The sequence below is a fragment of the Lagopus muta genome, chromosome 5, assembly GCF_023343835.1.
Source record: "Lagopus muta isolate bLagMut1 chromosome 5, bLagMut1 primary, whole genome shotgun sequence".
Taxonomy (NCBI): domain Eukaryota; kingdom Metazoa; phylum Chordata; class Aves; order Galliformes; family Phasianidae; genus Lagopus; species Lagopus muta.
The window spans coordinates 65,710,538-65,733,943 of NC_064437.1; the positions used below are offsets into that span (position 1 = coordinate 65,710,538).

At 46.8% G+C, this 23,406-nt stretch overlaps 2 protein-coding genes across 8 annotated transcripts in view; one reads left to right on the top strand and one right to left on the bottom strand.

Moving 5' to 3' along the window:
- The window catches only part of INPP5A (inositol polyphosphate-5-phosphatase A), a 210,061-nt gene extending 195,651 nt beyond the window's left edge, over window positions 1-14,410 (top strand). For 4 of the 7 annotated variants that reach the window (XM_048944013.1, XM_048944017.1, XM_048944015.1 and 1 more), the window contains 3 exons: window positions 7,172-7,283; window positions 11,838-11,906; window positions 13,339-14,410. In XM_048944013.1, the coding sequence (XP_048799970.1) occupies window positions 7,172-7,283; window positions 11,838-11,906; window positions 13,339-13,554 (397 nt within the window). In that variant the 3' untranslated portion in view covers window positions 13,555-14,410. Of the gene's footprint in view, window positions 1-7,171; window positions 7,284-11,837; window positions 11,907-13,153; window positions 13,242-13,338 lie in introns of all 7 variants that reach the window. The other 3 variants (XM_048944014.1, XM_048944019.1, XM_048944018.1) reach the window with 2 other exon arrangements.
- Window positions 14,411-17,114: 2,704 nt separating this feature from the next.
- NKX6-2 (NK6 homeobox 2) lies at window positions 17,115-19,286 on the bottom strand. Its single transcript, XM_048944027.1, has 3 exons — window positions 18,597-19,286; window positions 18,175-18,347; window positions 17,115-17,683 (listed from the first exon to the last, which is right to left on the bottom strand). The coding sequence occupies exons 1-3, from the start codon at window positions 19,009-19,011 to the stop codon at window positions 17,435-17,437; spliced, it is 837 nt and encodes a 278-aa protein (XP_048799984.1). The 5' UTR covers window positions 19,012-19,286; the 3' UTR covers window positions 17,115-17,434.
- Window positions 19,287-23,406: the final 4,120 nt, after the last annotated feature.

Below are 23,406 nucleotides of genomic sequence, written 5' to 3' on the forward strand. Positions count from 1 at the left end.
CAGTTAAGTATTTGTGCATTTTTTTGCCAAATAGCAATACTTAATATTAATTCATGAAAAGTAAAACACCTTCCAGGTATTTTCCAGGTTATCTTAAACTGTCAGTGGATCCCTTAGCCCCTGAGGGGCAAATTGCCCCAGGACCTTATGTAGCTATCCAGGTTCTTCCACCGCATGAGAGTGGAACATGGAAACTGCTTCCCAACTGGAGGCTGAAAAGACAGCTGTCATTTACTCTAGATCAGTGATCATTTAACCACTATAACACTTTAATAACTCTTATCCCTATTTGTCTCTTCAGATTAAACCAGTACAGCTCTCACTTAATTTTCAAACTAAAATAGGATATATATTTTTTTAATTTGTGAAGAACTGGATCGCGTTGCCACGTATGCGGTTCTTTGTTTTAAGGAATTGTGGCAAAGGAAAAATAAAGAAGAAAATCAGGGATGTCAAGAAGTTTCAAGTGCTGATTATTACTGTACGCCATGTGTAAGGTGAGGATTGCAAACAGTGGTTCAGTGGAAAAATGGAGTAAGTTCAGACGAGGTTATGGTCTTTGCTGTTAGCCAGGTCACCAGTTGTAGTCTTTTTACCGCTGATGCATCCTGCTGAGGTCTGAAAGTACTACTGAAAAGCCTGGTGTTTTGGAACCTGAGCTCCTTCCTAGCTGGTGCTCAGCTTTGTGTTGGTTTTTATCTTCTGTATTAGAGTTTGTGTAAATATTCCACTGAAGTAATTTAGCCTAAGTCGGGCAAGTTCCTGGAGAAAACATGTAGCTCAATCACAGTCACATGCGCTGACATCAGACTGTTCTGCTGGAACGAGCCCACGCTGGGTTGTTTCCAACAGGCCGAGGTCATTCATCATTATGTGTATCCACCTGTAATAGTAGAGGTATCACAGACATTTAGCAAGTGCAGCTTTGTTGTTATTAAAGCCGTAGAGCACATCACTCACTGTCCACTGGCCGAGGAATTAGTACTGCTGAATGATCCATTTCTGTTTGCTGGGCCTCACCGTGGTGCTCTTCACTGAACAGCAGAACTCTGCATGTTGGGCGCTGTCGGCCGTGCGTCAGTCTGTTGGCCTTCCACAGACTGAATGCCCTACGGAGGAGCACTGAGACAGTAGGCAGACGGCAGGTACAAGAAGTAGCTGTGTTTGTGCAGTCACTGTGGGTGAGCAGCAGAATGTTTGTAATCGGCGAGGAGGATGGGAGCAGAAGAAGAGGTGCCCAGTTATTCCTCGCTGGAAAAGAGAAAAAGGAAGGAGCTCTGGGTTTCTTCCTTTTCACTGGAGGAGGTCCTGAGTTAGACTAACAGAACAGAAATATTAGTAGAATCCTATGTATTCTTCACATGTATTACAACAGCATGATTTTCCAAAGCAGCTCATTATCTGAAAAAAAGCAATACGGTCAACATAAATCCATAAAACAAAATTCAGAGAAAAGCATTGTGGTGTCAACCTTCCTGCTTTGTGTTGAGCCTGGAGTTATGGCTTGGGTCCTGTTTACCCATTTTACCCTTTGCTACTGGATTGCCCTGGTGACCTCCCTTTTTATTGTCACCTTTGACTCTGATTGTTGGTTTCATCACCATGGTGTTAGTGTAGCATTTGCAAGTAGCAGCTGTTTAACACATTGTACTTAAACTACTGTGTTTGCAGGACTCTGTTTACCCTCCTGATTTGGCTTAAGTGAGATGCATATCATGGCCAGTTAGCTCAACAGAGCATCATGAAGGCTTATTAGTATTTTGGTACACGTGAACAGTTAATTCAAATACCAGTGTGTCTCATGGCTAAGCTTTAATTGTCTGCTTCTACAACGAGCATATGAAGATGAATTACATGGGGTCATTTGCTGGAAAAAAGCCTAGGGAACCCAAATCTCCCTTTCAGATTCAGGAAAATATGAAGTGGTAATTTGATGTGGGGGAAGAAACCAAAGATCTGGCAGTGAACAAAAATTAGCAATGGCGTATGCTGATTCTTAGATGTCGTACTTTGGTGAGATGACATTTTATTGAGATCTTGCTTGTGTCCAAGACACATCAATACTGAAGTGGGACCTTGCCAATTAAAAGTATATTTTTTATTTATATACGTATATTTGGCCTTGTGACTTTGAAAGTACTCAAGGCTTGAATGGGCAGTTTTACACAGTCCTTGTTCCTAGTAAAATCATCTCAAACAACTTGAAAGTAGAGCAGAGCTAAAGGTAAATAAAGTAATAAACTGTTTCCTGATGAAAAGTGTTCGGTGTTCTTCACCTTTTGAAGTTCTCTCAATATCTCAACAGAAAGTTGAGAGTAGATTGAGTAAATGCAAGGACTCATCCCTGAATTCCAAAATAAACTGGACCAAATTAAAACTGTATCTCAGCTCTTCTCATAAAGAGCTCCATTCCCATTAGCACTTCATGATTCCATGCCATCTGAAACCTTTTTTATTAAAAACAGTTCAGATGACTGTTGGTCCTTAAGAAGGAGCTGTTCTCCACTCCTCAAGTGGAAACATGATAAAATTTGGCTAAATTCTGTGCGTAAATCTTGACATAGCATGCGTATTTTCTCAGGATGACCTGTATTATACTAAAAGAAAATGCAACACGGTGGTGTGCTTTTTCCCCCATTGCTTCCTGCTGGATGATATCACACTTTCTACAGCACTACCAAAAATGTCTTTCCCATAGAAGACGGGATGCCTAAAGTGGCACCAAAACGCACTGTCAGCAGCAGGGCACGCTCACGGTGTTGGCTGTGAGCAAAACTGAGCTGAAAGCAGAGCTGTTTGTGACAGACAGCTTTATAGGTGATAATGCTCCAAAGTGAGTTAATTGTTTCCTGTTCGAAAAGACTCTTCACTCATCTCTGTAACACATTTTGTCCTTTCTTGAACAAAAGAAGAGTTCATTAGGAGCATTTTTCCCAACTGGAAATGCAAGTTAAGGAGACATTTATATACATAGTATTGTTGGCTTGTGTTCTGAGGTAAGGCGCTGTTGACAGGATGGTTTATGATGCCAGAAGACTTTTCACCCTGCAGTAAGTATTTTTGTAAAGGTGTCCAATCATCTTTGACAGTACCTGTCAACAGCAGTAGTGAAGGAATATTACTGACACTCTTCGTGTTTTATTTTCACCAACAGGTGCCAAGTAGCTCTCATCCTTATTAAGTGTAATGTCAGTAGCTCATTTGACACCCTGTTCCTAATCAACAAAGTTAGTTGACAAATCCTTAAAGTGTGCCGTTAGATTTTGACAATATTCAGGATTATATTAATGATGCTGCTTTAATTAGTGCATAAATGTTTGTGAAATAAGGTGGAAAGGTGGTCAGAAGGAATATCCTGAGAAAAAGTAAATCCTGAGGATTGGAGACAGATTATCTAAGCCGCGTGCATGAATGGTCCAGCTCCAGAACTGCCTGTCTATCCATTGTCCAGAACATATACAGTTAAAGGATACTTTGTGTAACTCTCTGCTGGCTGGCATATATAGACAACAACAAACTAATTTTGTTACTAGCTGTTCAGCTGATGTGAGTGGTCAACATCCTAAATTTCAACTTTGCCACTGTTTTAAACAGGGCAGAAAAGTTATTCCATTTGGGTTTCCTCATATGTCCATTTATATATAGAATATACTGCGTGCAAAACCACCAAGTAACTGTATTGAATGCTCAGATGAGGAAGTGTGCCCACTCATATAGCACACACAAGTGTTAGCACCGTATCTGGTAATCATTTGTGCTTCAGTGATACCCAGGAGGCCTTTTTCTGTTATGCCATCATTTTTACATGAACAGTTGCTGTTACCAAAATCACTATTGTTGGTTGTTTTTGTTTTTTTATGTAGCACCAGATAGATGGTGACTGAGGCAGAAGGCTAGAGGAAAAAAAAAAGGAATTTCTTCCTACAGCCGTGGGGCCAAATGAGCTGGTTCTTCCTTTTCTCCACCACAGCCAGAGCTTCAATGGTCAAGACTAATAACACTTAATCCTGGCAAGATTCTCTCAATTTTTGGCTATTAGATGTAGAGTCCTTAAAATTATTTCTATCAAATCTGTTATTCTTTATACAATTCATAGATCAAAAAATCTGCTTAGTAATTAAATGAGTTTTTAACCAAGAATTGTGAGCTCCTTACCAGCCTGGAATGGCTGTGTTAAAAGGAGCTGGAGATATCAAAGAAAGCAAAGCTATAAGAATGTACTTGGTAGTAGACGGTCCTACGCCGAATATCTTTTGGAAGTTGTGTATTAACAGATCAGTTCTTGCATAAATTTACATGTAACTATTTACGCTCTATTTTAAAGAAGCGGGTAAGAAAATAGGGCTGAAAAAAAGACGAGAGGCAATGAATTGTGAAGGCACCCCAGAGAAAACAAAAAGTTAATAATCGAACAGAACTGTATTAGCATAGTCAGCCCAATGAAGTCATCAGAAATGTTTTCCAGTTTTTTGAGTGCCATCCTGAATCTGTACTTACTGGGCAGTTGCTATATTAGATGAAGCAACGTGAGTGCTGTGATTTATATCCTGCTTTTTCTGAAACGCGTGCATCTTTTTAGTTATCCGTTGTTGAGTTGTTCAGTCTGCAACCTTCGTGGTTGTGGGCTCAAGCCTGCTGACCAGAGAAGACTTGTTTTTGCAGGAGGTGCCAGGAGCATACCAAGGGCTGCATTCTTGTGACATGTGTACAAGACTGAAAATCAGTGCTGTTGTGTGTGGCAGCTTTGAGGTTTGGGGTAGTTTGGTTTCTTTTGTATCTTTGTATTTTGCAATATCTTTCTATTAGGGCAACACAGAATCATTAGCTGAGTTTCCTGAGATGCTCGTGCATCTGTCTGTCTCCTCCTTTGATTGCTTTTATTGACTGGTTTTAAATCACATCAGCTAGAGAGAAAGCTAAAATGATGTAAGATGGCACAGTATCCATAGAAAAGAATACCCTTATGAGTGCTCCAACCAAGTGAAAAGCTTCAGAGCTCCCAAGAAAAAGACTGAATTCAGGAAGGAGTCAGGAAGCACTTGCAGTGTTCTAATCCCACTGTTCATTTAACCACGGAATGGGATGACAGAGACATGTACTGGAATGTATGTTACTGGAAAAGTTGTATTGTGGAATACTGTATGTTCAGTGATGTGTTTCATTAATATTTATTCAGTGGCAGTCTTATGCCAGAAATTTCTGATAGAGTGTTTAATTGCAAAAAAAAGCTATCTAAGATAAGTACATTTAATGAACTAAGCTGCCCTGTCCACAAAACCTGCCAAGCTGCGAAAAGAATCGCTCCTGGCAATTTCAGGAATCATATTTAGGTCACTTTTTGAGACAATCTACAAAAAGAATCTGCTTATTCCAAAGCATACATGACCCATCTAGAGCATGAAGGGGGAGAGCAAAGAATTTTCCTTACTTCTTAGGGGTGCATTCAGATAACTTTTTTTTTTTGTTACCTCTATGTCAGCATTTCGCAGGAGTGAGACTGGCACAAGACAAAGATAAGGCAGTGTGGAGGGAGAAGCCTCTGTCAGTGGAGTTTGTCAAGATAGAATGCTGTCACACTTCTAGCCTGAGGGACAGATGCTGGCTTATAAAAAGATCTTGCCTCATTTTAGCATATGAAATTATTACCTACAGATGATTTTGTCTGGATAGCTTTTGCAGCATTTATCTTCATCTCTGCCCTAGCCATTGGGCATGAATGCTGATGGGTCAGATATATTTTAAGTGACCATACCTCCTTGACTGGGTGATCAGCGCTAGAGACCTTGAAAAATTGGCAGAAGTTTTCACCCTTTGAAAATATTCAGATGAATAAAGCAAATTGATGAACACCATTTTACAGAATTTAAGCTCTTGAATGAAGCACTCTAACATAGCGGTAACAGATCGTTCCAAGTACAGAGCATCTTATCTTAAAAGCTGTACAGTTAATACTGTAAAAGGGAGGATTGTATGAAACGTGATTGATTCTTAAACCTTCTATCATAAAAAGTAGCTCCAGTTGTTTAGGATTCCTGAGTAACTAAAAAAGGGTTACCAGAAAAGGTGAACCCTTAAATTGCAGACAAAGAGCTTCTGCTACCAATAGTATTACATCATCAAAATATCTTACAGACGCTCAGAAATAAGCTGTACTTCTGTATGTCAGTGAAGCAGCAAATTGAATTCTCATAATATGTTTTGAAAATGAGTCTTGTTAGGTTTGATGAGGTGGAAAAGGTACTGAGATCACTGGTTTGTTCCAGTACATTCAGTATGCTTTCCTTGGATGTTTGCCATGGCTAATCTTTTTAATGGCAATGTAGCTTGTAAACTTATTTGGTAGAAAGCAAAATGTCTCAGTTTCAGAGCATCACAGCAAGTAGGGTGGTAAATAAGTTTCTCTTCAAGCATGCAAGCCCTCTGGTTACATCCCAGAAATTTTATTTCAACACGTGTCCTGAAAACCTCAGTATTTCCATTATGAATTCAACCACAAGCAGGATAAAATATAGATATCTTTATTTTAAATACACACACGCATGTAGGTAATATGCGCCAGCTTAATGTTTTTAAGTATGTTTATTTGGAGTTCAGCTAATTCAGGTCCAGTATGCAAGAAACTGAGCCTTTCACAGCCCCTTTGGACCTCCTCCAAGCCCCTTTGGCTATGTACCCGTACCATTCTGGAAATGGTCTGGGAAAACAGTGGTCCTTACAGCATAACCAGTGAGCATCAAATTCAAAGGTCCATCGTATTAAAGTAGTGAGAAGGCTTGAATACGATCCACTCACAAAGAAAGCTTTGGACACAGCCTCCTGACGGTTGAACCTGAGGCTGCCAGTACCATTGCTTTCAGTGACTTCAGCCTCGGCTCTCCCAGGCCTGTACTCCGGAGATAAACAGAGTTAATTTTCAGGGTGTTCTGCAGGTCACAATAAACATTTTGTTGCATTTTAAAGCTAAAACAGAACCTGCTGGAGACCCCAGAGTACATTCATAGTGATCCTATGACATAACTTCTGTTTTATCAGCTTCTTTGTGTGAGATGTTCTCACACAAAGGGGCTGCTTTTTGCCAATTAATTGTCTTAATTAGTGTTGTTGTTTGAGCCTGAGGTTTCAGGATGTTTGCAGGAGGCTGCTGACTGTTGTGATGACAATGTGTTTGCAGTTACCCATACAGCGAGGACTCCACCCAGGGAAAGCAGTACATGAATACACGATGTCCAGCCTGGTGTGACAGGATCCTGATGTCCCACTCAGCCAAGGAGCTCATTCTGAAAGTAAGTTTGGATCTGCAGCTGTACTGCTTCCCCCATGTGTCCCCACACCCCACCTGGTGTAGGGAACCTGCTTTGGCAGGGGGGTTGGACTCGATGATCTCTGTAGGTCCCTTCCAACCCCTACAGTTCTGTGATTCTGTGATTCTGTTTTACTTCAACAAGGTTAGGTATGGCTGATACCTTTCTGCGTGGCCCTGAATTTTCAGTTGACCAGAGCAAACCCTCACTAAGCTGGTGGCAGCACATACAGAATTATTAAACTTCAGTGCTTCCCATTGGAGGATCTGGATTTGTCCCAATTAACCCTTGGACAGTTACCAAAGCACAGGCTTTCACAATGCTTCATTTGATGTCTGAGTTCCAGTGCTGACTGACGATTTGCTCTCCTATAACACTTCAGAGCTTGTCAGGGCTGCATTTGTCAGTGCCCTACTGTGGCATTTCTGAACCGCGCTGGGAAACCGTGCCTGGTTTAAAAAAGAATAAAAATGAATCAATAACCTCCATTAGTCTCGCTGTCAAGCCCCCTGTAAGTAACATAGGGAATAAGGTAATAGCAGGACTGTCATAATAAAAACTCAACACAGAGGCAGACAGAAGCAGCCAGGAGTGGCTCCCACTGAGGAAGGATGTTACTGAAGGAAAAGTCTGTGAAGGAACAGCTTGAGCTCCTGAGTTAAAGTGTAGTAGATATGGATTCCCTCTGTTGTTGATAATGAGAACTGCATTTCTCAAGAATGTGTCCGGCCCTATGTGGGTCAAATGTTCTGTCACTGTCCACTGAAGGACAGCCTACAGCAGACAGACTCCTAACTCTGGTATACCAATTAAGTTGGTGTAAATTTAGACATTCTCTTAGAGTTTAGAAATATTATTTTGCAGCATTTTTAGAATGTACGGTTCCTCTTAGGATTTCAGTGCCTAGAGGTCAGATAAGCTTAGTGATGCTCTATTCAAGGCTAAATGACCTAATTGTAGTTCAGGAGGAGCCTTACAGGTCCCTTGTTTTGTCTCTTTCCTTTACTTTGCTCTGCTCTCCTGTTTTCCGTAGAGACACTGAACCAGATGAGCTAGTTACATGTGCCAACGTGCGCTGCTTCTGTTTTTTTCCTGTGTGTGTTTGGTCATGGCAAGAACATGGAGATCTGTTCTGTTGTGCTGTCAGTTCCTAACGGACCCCAAACCCATCAGGAAATCAGTGCATGAGGAGATCTCAGCCATGGCTTTCTGCTCTGTGTGAGATCCCTCCCGCTGTGCGAGCAGCGGCCATAACTGCCATGCAGAAAGGACTGTGCTGTGACTTCTCAGCTCTGCTGCGCTGCGGCTGCTTTGCTGACCAGATTGTTTACCTGTCACGTGCATAACAGTTTTACAAATGCCAAATTGCCCAAAGTCATCTGGCTATCTGTATTTTTCTCTATAACCAGTACAGTTTAACAGGAAGTAATCTTTGCATGTAAATCTTTTTTTCTTCCATTTAAAGTAATGAAACCCTCGAAACTTGGTTCCCTGAAGTTTATAACCTTCCTGTTCTCTCTCCCATCAGGGCTATTTACCTCATGATTAGACTGTTTGCTTTGCAGTATATAACTCACTGAAAGGCTGAGAACATTTTTATGTAGCTACTCACATTTCAGTCCAGCATACTTCCTCACACGTTTTAATGGATGTGTCTGCATGATATCTTGAAGTTTCACCTAAAATTTTAGACAATGCCTGTATTATGGAACTTAATGAAAAACCATTATATAGCCAAGAGGAATATAGGCTTTGCAGTAAGAACAGTAATGTCAGAATCAAAGTCATTCGATCTTCTTCTACAGAACTAGAATAGGAAAAATGGAGGCTCTACCCAAAATATTACAGATAGCGCCTGGCGCCCCTGGAATTCCTCAAGAACAAAGGATTAAAACCATGGAAAGAGTGGCCAATGGGGCAAGATTTTTTTTTTAAACTATGAATAAGGAGATAGAAGTGTACACAAAGGCTTGAAGAGTGTAAACAGTACAGAGGGAAAGGAATTCTTTCAGATTATCTGGGGGGTATAACTTGGATATAATGGAAGAAAATTAAACAAAAGAAAACAAAGGTAGAGCATTAAAGAAGTTAGTAGCTGTGAGGTCAGTTAGCCAGTTTTTGGTCTCAGTGGAACAGAAATGCAGTCAGCTAGATCATTCAGAGCTTACGTTTTAAAACTGCGTGCTGTATTTTCACTGCAGTTTTGTACTTTCAAATCAGGAGCGTGCCGTCTGGGACATTTCCAGAAACGTGTGTGCAAAACTACAAATATGAAGGAAGCCAAACAGGCATGGGTGTGTAACTCTGTGAGCTGATACCAAGGAAGGAGTTAGCTTATCTGGATCAAAAATAAACTGTAATTGTGGCTCATAAAATTTATTGAATGTATTAAATGGAAAAGAACCAATAGAGGAAAGAGCGAAATGGCAGTGCTCATTTCTGTGGTTTTGTGCAGCCATCAGCATTTGCTTTGCCACTGAGAATGTATTTCACTGCAGAACCTTATGCCTTGATGTGTAGGAAGGGACTTAGGAAACAAAAAGCAAATTTTAATTAACTAATTACAGTATGATAAATCCTTGAAATTTAAATCATAGAATCATAGAATAGAATCACAGAATCACAAGGTTGGAAACGGCCTATAAGATCATCTAGTCCAACCGTCTCCTCATCACCATTGCCACCACAAGCACTAAACCGTATCACTTTTCATTAATTATATCAATATCAATTTTTAAATATTTTTGGTGTGTTCCAGTTAGGTATTGGAAATTCTTATGAGGGTAACTGCTTGGTGGTGTTCTTACAGGCAAATAAAGAGTTTATTTTTCTGCCTTGGCAGATCTGTATTTTATTTCAAACAGAAATTGTAAAGCTGCCTTTTAACCCTATGTGAAGAAAGAACAGTATGCACAAGTTGCCACGCTGTACAGTGGGCTCTGCTACACAGTAGGCATTACAGATTGTACAGACATGGGGCTGTGAACAGCTTTCATGCAACATCATCTATCATGCTATGGTCGGTTACCTCACCATCATGTTATTTTATGCCTCCTGAGCCCTAAAACACCAAAGGTTGCCCACTGCTAGGGAGCTGCGTTGACGCCTGATAGCGTGAAGTAATGAATGCTCAGCCAAGTGTATATTGTTTCTGCTTGTGCACCGCTGTAATTTGTTTGTCTGTCCAAAGATTATGCAGTTGAAAATCCACAATTTTATGCTGCCTTTGTAAATTATCAAGTCGCTTTTGATGAATGTATCCCCACTTCCGATGCTAGTGGCATTATGATCTTGAAATATTGGAAAGGGCTCATGCATACAATGCAGAAGGTTATGTTTTTATATTTTTGGCAGACAACCGTGCTATAAAGTAAATCTGACCTTAAGCTTCCTTACTGCATTAAAGATAATTCAGTTTTAACTTTATAGTCCAAAATGCTGGTGTTTATAGAATGTTACTGCCCAGTCAGACCTGACTGATTACAGATGAGAAAGTCTTGACTGTTTCATACTAAATAAATTAGTATTGCCAGCCAGTTTAAAGAGCATCGCCTGTGGTTGTATGAGAGACTTCAGAGTGTGCAGATTGCAGACTGAATTAGCTGGTAGAAAATGTTTAGCATAATAAGAAATTGCCGTGTATGGCAATGTGTTTGTGTTTATTCCTGAAGTACTGTGCTGGAGAAACAAAACATTCTGAAAATTATATTGTGTTGCGAATGGCTGAAAGATGAATGCATTTTATGACCCGTGAAAGTACAAATGCTAAAGAAGTCAGTGTGTGAGTGTGTAAGGATTCAGCACAGAACAAAATGAAAGCAATTCATAATGCAGATTGGAGGAATATCATATGTCATTTCCTGCTGATTTTCCCAAAATCACTTCATGCTTTTTTCAAAGAAAGGAGTGTATATCATGGAACTGGTAGAAGATTGCATTCCTAAAGTGTAAATAATTTGTATCTCTGAACATTTAAAATCAACTGTGTGAGGAAATAAACTCATCCGATGGGGCAACATGGATTGCTTGGAATTCAAAGAGCAACAGAGAGATATCCTAGACAACTGCATACAGTTGTGTGCTGCTCTTAAAAGGAAGCAGGCAGTGCAGTGGGCTGCGTTCCGCAGGCACAAGGTTTGAATGCAAACCTAAGGAAAGATTAACTTAATCTATCCAAATGTTAGTCTCTAACATTTCTTAAGGCCCCAGAAGCAAGGAGTGGGCACTGTGATTTCATGAGTTAATTTATGTGTACAAATGGCTGCAGTCAGTACTGAATGTAAAGATTCTTTCTGCAAGTCTCTCTCAGGAAAAGCTGAGAAAAGATGTGTTACTGTATGAGCATCACCTGTTCTGTGACTCTGTCCCCTAATTGTGTGATTCCATAAACCGTCCTCATTTAGAAACCATTCTGAATTATTTGTAGTACCCCATTCCCCTGTTTCTGTAAAGTGGAGGACAGCTGAACTGACAGCTCTTGTTTGTTCCTGTTGGTGGTTTTGTTGTTGTTGTTTGTTTGTTTGTTTTTTAAACTAGTCAGAAAATGATGAGAAGATTGTAATATATGACCACATTGGGCCAAACGTCTGCATGGGGGATCACAAGGTAAATAAACAAAACTTTCTGTTGTTCTGTTTTCTTTTCTTATTAGGGAGGGAATGTGTGCAATAGTTTCTTTTAATTTTACATGTAAGGCAGTAATTCCTCAACTTGGTAATTTGAATTGGAAGCTGTGGGATTATTTTAAAGTTGAATTCAGCCAAAATCAGCCAATGAAGCAGATACTTGTATGAAACCAAACAAGGAGGAGGATGGTGTGTGCTGGAAAGAAAATATGATACTATACAAAACGAGTAAGGAACTGATGTGTGCACACTTACAACTATCCATGTAAAACATAATCTTTTTCTTCGGGTTTTCAAAAAATGCTTCCGATACATCATTTAATTTAATGTGGAACCCAGCCAGTTATCCATAAAGTAGCATATTGGCAGATCATAATTTAAGCAACATGTAAGAAAAAGAATATTGAATTCTATAATAAGTAGCAGTTGTTTCAGTGAAGAAAAAGAAAGGGATTTTACAGACAGCTCTGCTGAGGATATCAGAGGAAAAGCTGAGGCAGAACTGCAGAAAAATGGAGTGTTTGCTCTCCTTGAAGTGCCAGGTCAGGGAGTGGGAGGGGACTTCTGATGGCAGCTGCAGAATTTTGTGATTGAGTACCTTCAGAAAAAGCCAGCTTGGAACTTGCTCAGCTCACAGCTGTGCAACAGTGGTGATATTCTGTGCTAGAGGTGGTGTTAAAGCTCCCGAATGGTCGCTCTGGGGTGGGTGGTGGGTAAATACATGCGGATAAATATGTGGATAAATCCAAATTGATAACTGTGTACTTCTGTTTGCCGTGGTCAGTGTTCTTCTGAGACAGAGCACTTTTTTTCCTAAGACCGCACTTAAGGAACATGTGATCCCAATGTAAGATGCAGAGGTTTACTGCTTCTGCAGCAAACTAAAAGTTTGGTGTGTCAGTGGCTGACAGACACTGCAAAAACGATCGTATTTATTTCTTCTGTCACTGCTGCACTGAACATGGATTTTTGCTCAGCTGAGCTGATTCTGTGATAGGTTGGAGGTGCATGGGAAGCCCTGCCTGCAGGAATCAGTGGGAAATGGTCCCTTGGATTTCAGTGGGAGCAGAGAGCTGTGATAGCTCTCGTGCTTTTTGTCATTCAGTTAATCCAAGAAATCGTTGCACCGCTTTGTTTCCAGTCGTAGGGTTGTTCTTGTGTGTTTATTACTGTTTGAAAAAGAAAGATTTCCAATGTGTAACTCCTGTTTCTCCTGACTTGCTGCAGCCTGTGTTCCTGTCCTTTCGAATAGCTGCTGGGGCAGGTAAACCTATTGCAAATGTGCACAAGTGTTGTGTCGTGCAGTGATGTGGTGGTAAATATCATTTTTTTTTCCTTTACGTTTATATTTTCTACATCATTGCCCCTGTGTTTATTTTTCTTTTTTTAAAAAAATGCCAATTCTGCAACAGGAAAAAGATGCCTTCGGAACGAGAAGATTTTCCATGAAACAACACTGTAGCGAGGAGGGGAGGAATGGCAGCATCCAGAAATACATACCCGTAACAGCCGTGTCGATACGTCCTGAGTGCCACATTCTTAGACTGCTGATCGTACACTATGCTTCAGCATCTGGACTCTGTTTGAGAAAAGCCTCACATACCTCACTGTCTTGTATGTTCATGTGACATCAAGTAGAAACGTGGAATTATTTTTTATATATGTATGTCACGATTCTGTTGCCAAAACTCTAAATAGACAGCAGAGATGTTATGTATTTTAGACTTCACAACCTTCAACTTTTAGTAAGTGTTTGTCGATGATGTGGAAAAGTTAATTCAACATATTCTAAACTTTTATAGGTGTCATGCCTGACATTATATTATCTTTACCACTTTGGGGTTTTGTACATTGGATTGTATAGATGGAGATATCGATGGTTTTAAATGGTATTTTCTTTGTCGACCAAGGCTTATGGTTTGTGTTTTAGTGTTTTGTTTTTCATTTTTGTAATTCTTTTCTCAAGTTATTTACTATACTGCCATGTTTCATGGTTTTTGAATCACACAGCAGCTGCTTTCTATACATACATATGTGTGTGTATATATATGTATGTATGTGTATATATACACAGATATATAAATAATTTATAAACCTGACCAAAACTTATGCTAAATATACTTTCGGATATGAATGCTTGAGAGTGCCATATCAGCAGTAGTGTTGGAGCCGTAGCAGGTTTAGTTAGTGAACATCAACAACCAACAGTTATATAATAAATAATATATAGCAGTGCCATCATCGATACAGATATATAGCTTACTCTATAGTACATATATTAGCAGTTTCACTTTGTTGCTCCTATAATCCCTTCTTTCTATGTACTATTAAGGATTGAATGTGAAGTTCTTAGCTAGATTTGGGTGTAACTTTCCAGAATTTTGTAAACTGTTTTTGTCTGTCCTTTGTTACTGTTTTATGGTGCCAAGTATTCTGTATTAAAACAACAACAATATGGGAGGAGAAACTAATGGTCTGCTTCAGGTAGCAACTCTGTTGGACGCTGGCTGTATACATGCAGTGCTAAAGGAAGGAAAAAGGACCATAACTTGCCCTGGTTGGCAGCTCAGTGCAGCTGTCAGGATCATCCTGTTAGTAACTTTTTTCTCCACCACTAAATACAACATTAAAAGGTGATTAGGGAGTCTGTTGATGAAACACAAATGTATGTTTTATTGATTTAATTTAGAACACTACAGAGTTCATGGACTGCGTGATGGCATTAGATTTATGCTGGATTTTGGTATAAATCACTACCATTGAAATGATTTGGTGTCTGCTTGCAGAATGTTTTCTCAACAGTTCAATCCGTACTGTTCCTACTGAGTACTGCTGCTCGAAGGGTGTCTGCAGCTCTGTATTGTTACTGTGCCATGTTGCATTATAACCACACCGTAATTCTATTTAAGCAAACTCAACTCATGGTAACTTCGAAGGCCTTTAGAAATGAGTACTATGGTTCTCAAGCAATAAAACTGATCATGGTGAACGTTCGTGTGTCTCTCCCTTCAATGCAGGCATCGCAGATTGCTGGGAAATGATTGAATTGTTAGATTCCATACTAATGAGTTACCTTTTAATCTCCTGCCAATTAACAGGGTCATTTTTTGAGTGAAAACCCATATAAGAGAACATACTTGTGGTGTTAATCAAAACATAATGCAAACTGAGAAAAAGGCGTTGAGTGCTCTGTATTGGAGTGTTCACATACGGAGACGTACAGCTTTATGAGCTATTGATGAGATGCCAGTCTCCGTAGCTCAATAAATATGCCACCGTAAAGTGCTTCGTGATTATCTCTGTGTTTGGGGGAGGGGAGGGGAAGAAAAAAAAAAAAGAAGACTGCCTTCGAACTCAGACTGAAGCCTCATTGATGGATAAATTCAGCAGAGCTATAAACTGCGAGGCCGTAAATAGTCCCAACCCATCTGCAGCAGTCAGTAACATGGTCACCCGGCACGGTAACCTGTGGAGTTGAAAGAGTCTCAAATTTAACGCGTAGAAATTCATAAAATGCAAATTTAACATTAAAAGCAAACAAAAAATAATAATTAAAAAAAAAAAAAAGCGGAGTCTGCGGGGCCGTCGGGGCTCCGTCCCACACCGAGCGGAGCTCCTCCGCTGAGCAACGCTCGAACCGCTCCGCTGCCGCTCCCCGCGCAGGGCCCCGACCGACCCCGGCGCGGAGCAGCGGCCCGCTCCCATCGCAGCCGCCGGGGCGGCCCCTGGACGAAGCGCTGCGGTTCCGCGTCCCTGTGAAAGTCGCGCACAGCCGATACATATCGTCGCGTTCCGCGAGGCGCGTTTCGTTTTAAGAAATAAGGAGCGGTAACGGGCGTAACTGTTCCCCGCTTTCGGGGTGGGTGTTTTTGATCGTGCCGATCTCCACCGAGAGTCGGGCAGCCGCGGCTCCGACGCCGTGTCTCGGTGACCAAAACAGAAGCGGAGATTAATTTCTAAATCTGATCGACTCCGTCCGTAGGGCGGCACGGCGGGGTCCCGCAGATGCCGGCGGCAGTGAGGGGAAACACGGACCCCGCTGCCCTGCCCTGCGGCAGCCGGGCAGGAGACGCTCTTCCCATTCCTGAGAGAAGCGCTGCGCAGCGGACAGCGCGGGGCGGCTCCGCGGGGCTGCTTCTCCGCATCTCGGGAGCGCCGCACAGCTCTGCGGGAGGCGGCCCGCAGCTCGGGCACCTCCTCGGGCTGCCGCGCAGCAGCTCAGAGGCAGAAATCGCGTCTCGTTCGTTTAAAAAAGTAGTCGAACTGAAGCAGAACGACGGTGAAGCTGCCTCGCACCCGCCCGGCCTCGAATACGCTCGAGGACAGCAAAGCGCCGGGCGGCTGCGAGGCCTCCGAATGACGTCGGGCTGACGGCGCGGCGGTCCCGAGCCTAGGATGCGGGCGCTGCGGACCGAGGCTCGCGGTGGAGGAGATGGCGCTGGCGACGGACTCCGCCGCGCTCGAGGCGGTTTTGCCCTCGGTGGCCGCACTGCGGCCGCCCTCCGGGCTCCGCCTTCCGCTCCCCGTGGCAAACGCCGCAGCTGCCGCGGCCGTCTGGCCGCTTTTCCGTACAGGTGCAGTTTGACCCTCGACCCCGAGTGTCACGGTGCACTCTTAGACCCACGCACCACCCGTATGTTCCCGCTGCGGGCAGCCACTGTACGCGGGAATGGCACGCTGTACCGAACGCCGCTCCCGACGCCGCTGTCGGACTCGACCTTCCCGGCTCAGCCCCGGCCCCGCCGCGCCAAACCCGTCCTGCGGAGCGCTGCTGCCCGATCCCCGCCGGCGGACTGCCACGGGATCGGAGCAGATAGAGTCTCCCCGACGGCGGTCCTTCGGCACTACGGCCCCGGAGCGTTGCGGCAGCCCGGCCTCGAGCTCCCCCGCCCCGCGTTCAGCTGCGATTCCCGCAGCACGGAGGTGCGGCCCCTCTTGCCCGGTTTGAGCAAAAAGCGGCACCCACCGTGGAAAGCACGCTGAAGGCAAAGCGTGTTAAATAATTTATTGATTTATACGAAGTCTTTCCAACCAGTGTGGAGACGACAGCATTAATCCAATTTAAAATCAGGTGTCCTTTTTTTCTCTCTCGCTTTTTTTTTTTTTTTCCCCTCTTTTGATATTATTAAGCATAAAATCCGGAGGCAGAAGAAATCAAACCGCCAAACCCCTGAGCAGAGGGAGGGAGTGAAAGAAAACGCCGTTTTTACACTAGAAATATACATCACAAAATCTGAAGTTCACTATGTACAAAGTGGCCACGCTGGGGTTTTGTGCTCCTTACAAAACGTTGACAAATGCTGATTGTTAGGAGCAGGAATTGGCTGAAAGAGAGAGGAGCGAACCTGAAAGGGACATAAAAGGAAAACCAAGAAGTCGTAAAGATTCCTCTGAAATTTACATCGATGAGAAAGAAAATAATTTCATAACTTATTCTGTAAAAAATATATACATTTCACATACATCTCGGGCTGTACAATACACCACTTCAACATCCAGCCGCACCACTCACAACGTGTCCGAGCTGGTGCTGCAGGGGCTGACGAGGGCGAGGTTCGTGGATTTGTGCTTTTTCAATAGCCTCGTAATTTTCTCATCATCTGAGTTGGGGTCCAGTGGTTTGTTGTATTCGTCATCGTCCTCATTGTCCGAGCTCTCCTTCAGCTTCTCCGTCTCCGAGTCGTGCTTCTTCTTCGCCGAGGCCATCTCTGCCGCGTGCCGCTTCCGCCACTTGGTCCGTCTGTTCTGGAACCACACCTGGCCCCGAGAGGAGCGCTCAGCTCGGCCGGCCCCGCGCCTATCCCGCCCCATCCCGGCCCCGCGGGGGATGGCGGCCACACGCGGGGGTCAATCGTCTTGGCCCCGCGAATGAATCAGTGCGGCGCCGGCAGCGGCACGGCTACGGGCAGAGCTCGTCCGCGCCTCAGGGCTCCTAACACCGCTGCCAAAACACCGCGCGGCTCCGCACTGAGCAGTGCCGAGCAGCGGCCGCCGGAGCAGCCCACTGCGAGCAGCGCCTACGGGCTACGTTGAGCGATGAAATCATATAGGGAATTTTTTTAATCGTTTGCAGCATAATGAGCTTTAAGCACGAAGTAAGTTACGTAGAAAATAAACTAAAAAAAATCTGTTCAGTATCCAAATGGTGTAATTTAAATTATCATCGACTTAAGAAAAAAAAAAAAAAAAAGCCCCGCGTGGCAGCGGCACGGTTCTGAGTGCAAAAGAGAGCGGACGGCGGGACCTACCTTCACCTGGCTCTCTGTCATCCCCAGTGAATAAGCGAGCCGCGCTCGCTCGGGCCCCGCCAGGTACTTCGTCTGCTCGAAGGTTTTCTCCAGAGCAAAAATCTGCTGCCCCGAGAAAGTCGGCCGCGAGTGCTTCTTCTTCCCGTCTTTGTCCAAAACCATTCCCGTCTGAGCTGGAAACGGAGAAAAAACAGCTCCGTCAGGAGGGGTTCGCGCTCGCCGCAAGTCGCGCCCGACTCGGGATGGGGGGACTGAGGAAGGGGATTGGGTCTGCCCCGAGGCTCCGCCGCTCCGGAGAGGGGCACAGTGCGGAGCCACCTCTCCGCGTTCCGCGAGTTCCAGCTGTCCGCGCCGCCCTCCGCGGCTCGGGGCGGGGGGAAGAAGGGGGTACTGCCAGGCCCGCCCCGCAGCGTCGCACTTACCGGGACAGGTGAGGCGCGGGTCCCGCCACGGAGAGCCCTGCACCACTCCCGGCCAGAAGATAGGCGGCCGCCCCGGCAGCTCCGCCAGCGGCTTCGGATACCGGGAGACAGCGGCGGGCCCGAAGTACACCCCGGCCGAGGCTGCCAGGCCGTTGATGCGGGGCAGCCCGCCCAGCAGGTTGCCGGCGGCGCCCACGGGCCGCCCCAGGATGTCGCTGATGCCGTGCGGCGTCCCCAGGGGCAGCTGCGTGTTGAGGCCGCCCAGGGCCGGCGCCTTGAAGCCGGAGGGGTTCTGCAGGGCGTAGGGAAATAGAGAGCTCTTCATCTCGGCCATGTTGTGCAGCGCGGCCAGCGGCGTGCTGCCCAGCACGAACGCGCTCTGCCGGTTAGCATCCATCTGCCCCACCGCTAACATTGGCGGTCATCCACGGACGCCGGTCCTGCTCCGAGCGGGGCGAAGCTCGCGGTACGGCCCCGCGCGAGGAGCGCCGGCACGGTCCTCTCTCCGCTCGTGGGTCGCGGGCAGCGGCCGCCAGTAAAGTTTGCTCGGAGCGAAACAACCTCGGCACCGAGCTCCGACGGCACGGTGGGAGTAGAGAAGCGTCACTACCGGAGCGCGCCACGTCCCGGCTGCCTGCGGCCCTACGCCGCGCGGGACTCCAGTAGGCGCCGCACGATCGACTCCGCGCCTTCGCCCGCGCGTCCGAGGCCGCGCCGCGCCCGGGGCGCAGATAACCGCGCGGGCACCTGCGAGCCGCGTGCCTATTGGGTGGCCGCCACCCCGCGCTGCCGCCGCGGCCCAATCGGAGGGCAGAGAGCTCTTCTACCGCGACACGTCACGGCGCGCCGGACGGGCGGGCCCCGGAGTCGAGGGAGCGCGCGGGGGGCGTCCGCTCTCCGCTCCGCCCCACCGCCCTGTGCCGTCCGCGGGGATCCGCCTCGGCGCGGAGCGGCCCGGCCTCGGGGGCTGCTGCCCCTCGACCAGCGCGGGGCCGCGGAACGGAGTGGGGCCATCGTACGGTGCCTATTTCCCGCTGATACTCGGCTCTGTCTTCGCCGCTGTGGTACTCGTCGGGACCCTCGCGGGACCGTATGTGGTGGCAGCGGCGGCTCTGCTCGCGCCCGGCACCGCTGCGGGAATGGCGGCACCTCCTGAGCGGAACAGCCGCGCCGATGGCGCCGCCCCGGAGCCGTTCCGGACCGAACTGCGCGCACCGTCCGGGAAAGAAGGTATCGGACCGAAAATAATTCTGGAAGCAGGTTCGTAACGCGTTCTTTGCCTTATGAGTGCCTTCTGACGTATTTTGATTTATCGCCAATATAAGATAATCGCTAACTGATGAACGAGTGGGGAATTAATATTTGTCGAAGTGTTCGTAGTGACCGAGAGCGGAATGGTTTCGATGGGCACGGCGCTCGGATGTGGCCGTGTCCGTTCTCGGACCTCCTTCGGGTGTTCAGCCCGATGCCGCCGCATTCGTGCCGCCGAAGCGCATTCGGGACGGAACCGTCCCAGCTCGAGCCGCGCTCTGTTTTCGGGCGCTCAGGTAAGAAAAGACGCAGCAGAGCAGCTCGTTGTGCGTCCTCGTTGAGGCGTAACGTACGTACGTGGGGTTAACAACGGCACTGCTCGAAAGGACGTTCAGTAAACGACTTCGTTGCTGCGTTACGTTTTCTGTTGTAAACACCAATAGAGAGAGCAGCGAGGGCTACGCCGGGTTCTCACCCCAGCATTACGGGCGCGATGGCCGGTGCGGTTGTCCCGGCGGGCGCGGGGCTGTGGGAGGTGGCACCGCGCGTCTTCTCTCTCCCGCGAGCCGGCCCTGTCGGCATCGTCCCCCGCCGGGACTCACTTTCTTTGCACGGACCGAAGGCCGAGGTAGGAGAGCGACAGCCGCCAGCCCTCGCTGTGCGGAGGTGCAGAGGCCCCGATGGGGCGATGCGCGGCCGGTCGGGATGGGACGAGACGGGATTCTTTCCCAGCCGGTCCGCCGCTTTCCCGGAGGTTGCCCGTGTCCACTCCCCAAATCCCCAACCTCCCCGCCAAACTCTGGACGTTTTCTCGCGTGTCACACCGCGCAGGCACTGTGTGCACCCTGTGTCCCGCGGGCAGTCTCGAGGCTCTCCTCCCGCTCTCGGCCTCTGGGTCACGTAATTTCTCCAGCATTCAGCCCATAAAACTGCGCGGTGGGGTGGGCCAGCAGATCATGCCACCGACGGCAGGTGTTACAAATTAACAGTGCTTATGTTCCTGTTCCGTGACTTCCCTGCAATCTAAGACACCGTTTTTTTCCACATCTGGAAGTACGTGCGGTTGTCCCCGCAGAACTCCCGAACTCGTTCACTGCCTTTCATTACGGCCTTCCGAGGAGGCGGGGCGCAGAAGGAGCCACCCATTGACCTCCGTGGGACTATAAGTGGCACCTCCGGCCCCCCTTCCCGGCACCAGCCGCGGCCCCGGCCGCTTCTCTACGCCCCGGGGCTGTGCACTGCGCCGGTCCCGGGCGCTCCGTGCGTTTCCGGCAGAACCTCGCGTGCTGCCGGGGCCTCCCGCTGTTGGCGGCATCGCCGCGCTGATGGCTTTGCCAGAGGAGTTTTGAGGTGGGAACCAAGCGGTCTGAGACGTTTCTAATGAGACGTGAATTCAGTGCTGGTAAGGTCCCGAGCTGGGTTAACGTGAGAACGCTGGCGCTCCGACGCACGGGTGTGCGCGTTAACGCGTGGCCGCTCCCCGGAGGCCGTCACGCGTGGGCCCGGCAGCGCCGGCCGGGGGTACAGCCGCTCCTCGTCCCGCGCCCCACGGCGCGTGCTGGCGGCGCCCCCTGGCGGCTCTCGGTCGGGTCGTGGCTCCTCTTGGGCTGGGAGCGGCGGCAGCTGTCGGGGTCACGGGGTGCCGGGCTCGGCGCTGAGGCTCCGCGTGTTCCCCCGGAGCGGCCCCACGGCACAGCATGGCGGCGGGACGCGGGGGCACCGTTCAGACAATGATGTCCTCTTACTGGGCTCTTCTTGATAATTAAGTCAGTGCCTTGTGTGGACGTAGTTCCGTGCTGGAGTTGTGAGTACCCTTTTACAGCTGGACACGCAGGAAAACTGAGGTTGGTAACATTAAGCTTGTCTGAGACTTAGACATCCCTGTGTGTTCAGAATGGAATATTATCAAATACACCACAGCACAGATACCTTAAGACAAGCTCTGATGAACCCTTCTGTACTTCCATTTGCCGTGCATAAATTGCAGTACTTTTTCTTGTAGATTTTGTGCAGCTGAGAATATCTGAAAAGGTGTGAGAGTACTGCTATGAGCAGAATAACCTGTGTTTTACATTCATTGGGTGCAAATGCTTGTTCTCTCTCTTGCTTTGTAGACTCTATAACAAGTCTGCAGTGCATGGAACCATTCCCTACACTGCTGGTTATCCCAAAGTGCAAATGTGAATCTCCACATCCAAACAGTGATCAGGGAAGGGTGAGCTGAGGGCAGCACTCCACGCAGATGTACTTTGCTGAATTATTGGTTATGGCAAATGTAGGAGCAAGGGACAAAGGCTCTTGGTTCACGTCCTATTTAGACAGTTTGTGACAGAGCAGAAAACCCATCCTGAGTCTCTGTAACCATGCTGCCTGCCCACATTCCTCATGCCGTGGTACTGCTTCATTGCAGCATCCCTGTGGAAGTTCCCTGTGTTTAGAAATGGGAGGTGATGGGGAGTAGTAATGCAGTCATGAAAAAAACAAAGCCATTTTGAGGTGATTTGTCGTACAAATTTGGTAGTCTCTTATGATGGAATTACAGCCTCAGTGGATAAAGGAAGAGTGACTGACCTCATATACCTGGATACAGGTTGGGTGGAGAATGGCTTGAAAGCAGCCCTGAGGAGAAGGATTTGGGAGTGCTGACTGATTACAATGCAACACAGCCAGCAGTTGCTCTCACAGCCCAGAAGGCCAACTGCATCCCGGGCTGCATCAAGAGAAGGGTGACCAGCAGGGCGAGGGAGGTGATTCTGCCCCTCTGCTCTGCTCTCGGGAGACCCCACCTGGAGCACTGCGTCCAGTTCTGGGCCCCCAACACAAGGAGGACTGGAGCTGCTGGAGCGGGTCCAGAGGAGGACCACGAAGATGATCCGAGGGCTGCAGCACCTGCCTGCAAGGCCGGGCTGAGAGACACGGGGCTCTTCAGGCTGCAGAAGAGAAGGCAGCAGGGAGACCTTCTAGCAGTCTTCCAGTGCCTGAAGGGGCCGACAGGAAAGCTGGGGAGGGACTTCTTGTAAGGACAGGTAGTGACAGGACAAGGGGAAGTGGCTTTAAACTGGAAGAGGGTCGATTTAGACCAGAGGTTAGAAGGAATTCTTCACTGTGAGGCTGGTGATGCACTGGAACAGGTTGCCCAGTGAGGCTGGCCTGGAAGCATTCAAGGCCAGGCTGGATGGGGCTGTGAGCAACCCGGGCTACGGGAGGTGTCCCTGCCTGCAGCAGGGGGTTGGAACTGGATGATCTTTAGGGTCCCTTCCAGCTCAAACCAGTATATGATTTTATGATTCTGTGAGTTTAGGCTAGATGGTTTCTGTGCTGTAGTCTTTTTCCATTTTGTTTTAATTCAATGTTCTTAATTATATTCTCTAACTGGAATATTGCATTACAGGGTTCTAGAAATTAAGCCAAGAAAGCACTCATTTATATTTAGACTTGAGCATGTTCTAACACTCTTTTTTTTTTTTTTTTTTTTTTTTTTTTTTCCCTAGGGTTGGAAGGAATCTTTTCCTGCATCTTGTGTCATGCCTCTTAACGATGAGTCATTACAGAGTTTCAG

Bases quoted from the DNA above. Each gene is read 5' to 3' on its own strand.
- NKX6-2 (XM_048944027.1), bottom strand. From the start codon at position 19,011: ATGTTAGCGGTGGGGCAGATGGATGCTAACCGGCAGAGCGCGTTCGTG. The intron at 18,348-18,596 runs GTAAGTGCGACG...CTCCGTTTCCAG, and splicing joins CCCGCGCCTCACCTGTCCCG to CTCAGACGGGAATGGTTTTG. The intron at 17,684-18,174 runs GTAGGTCCCGCC...TCTCGGGGCCAG, and splicing joins TGACAGAGAGCCAGGTGAAG to GTGTGGTTCCAGAACAGACG.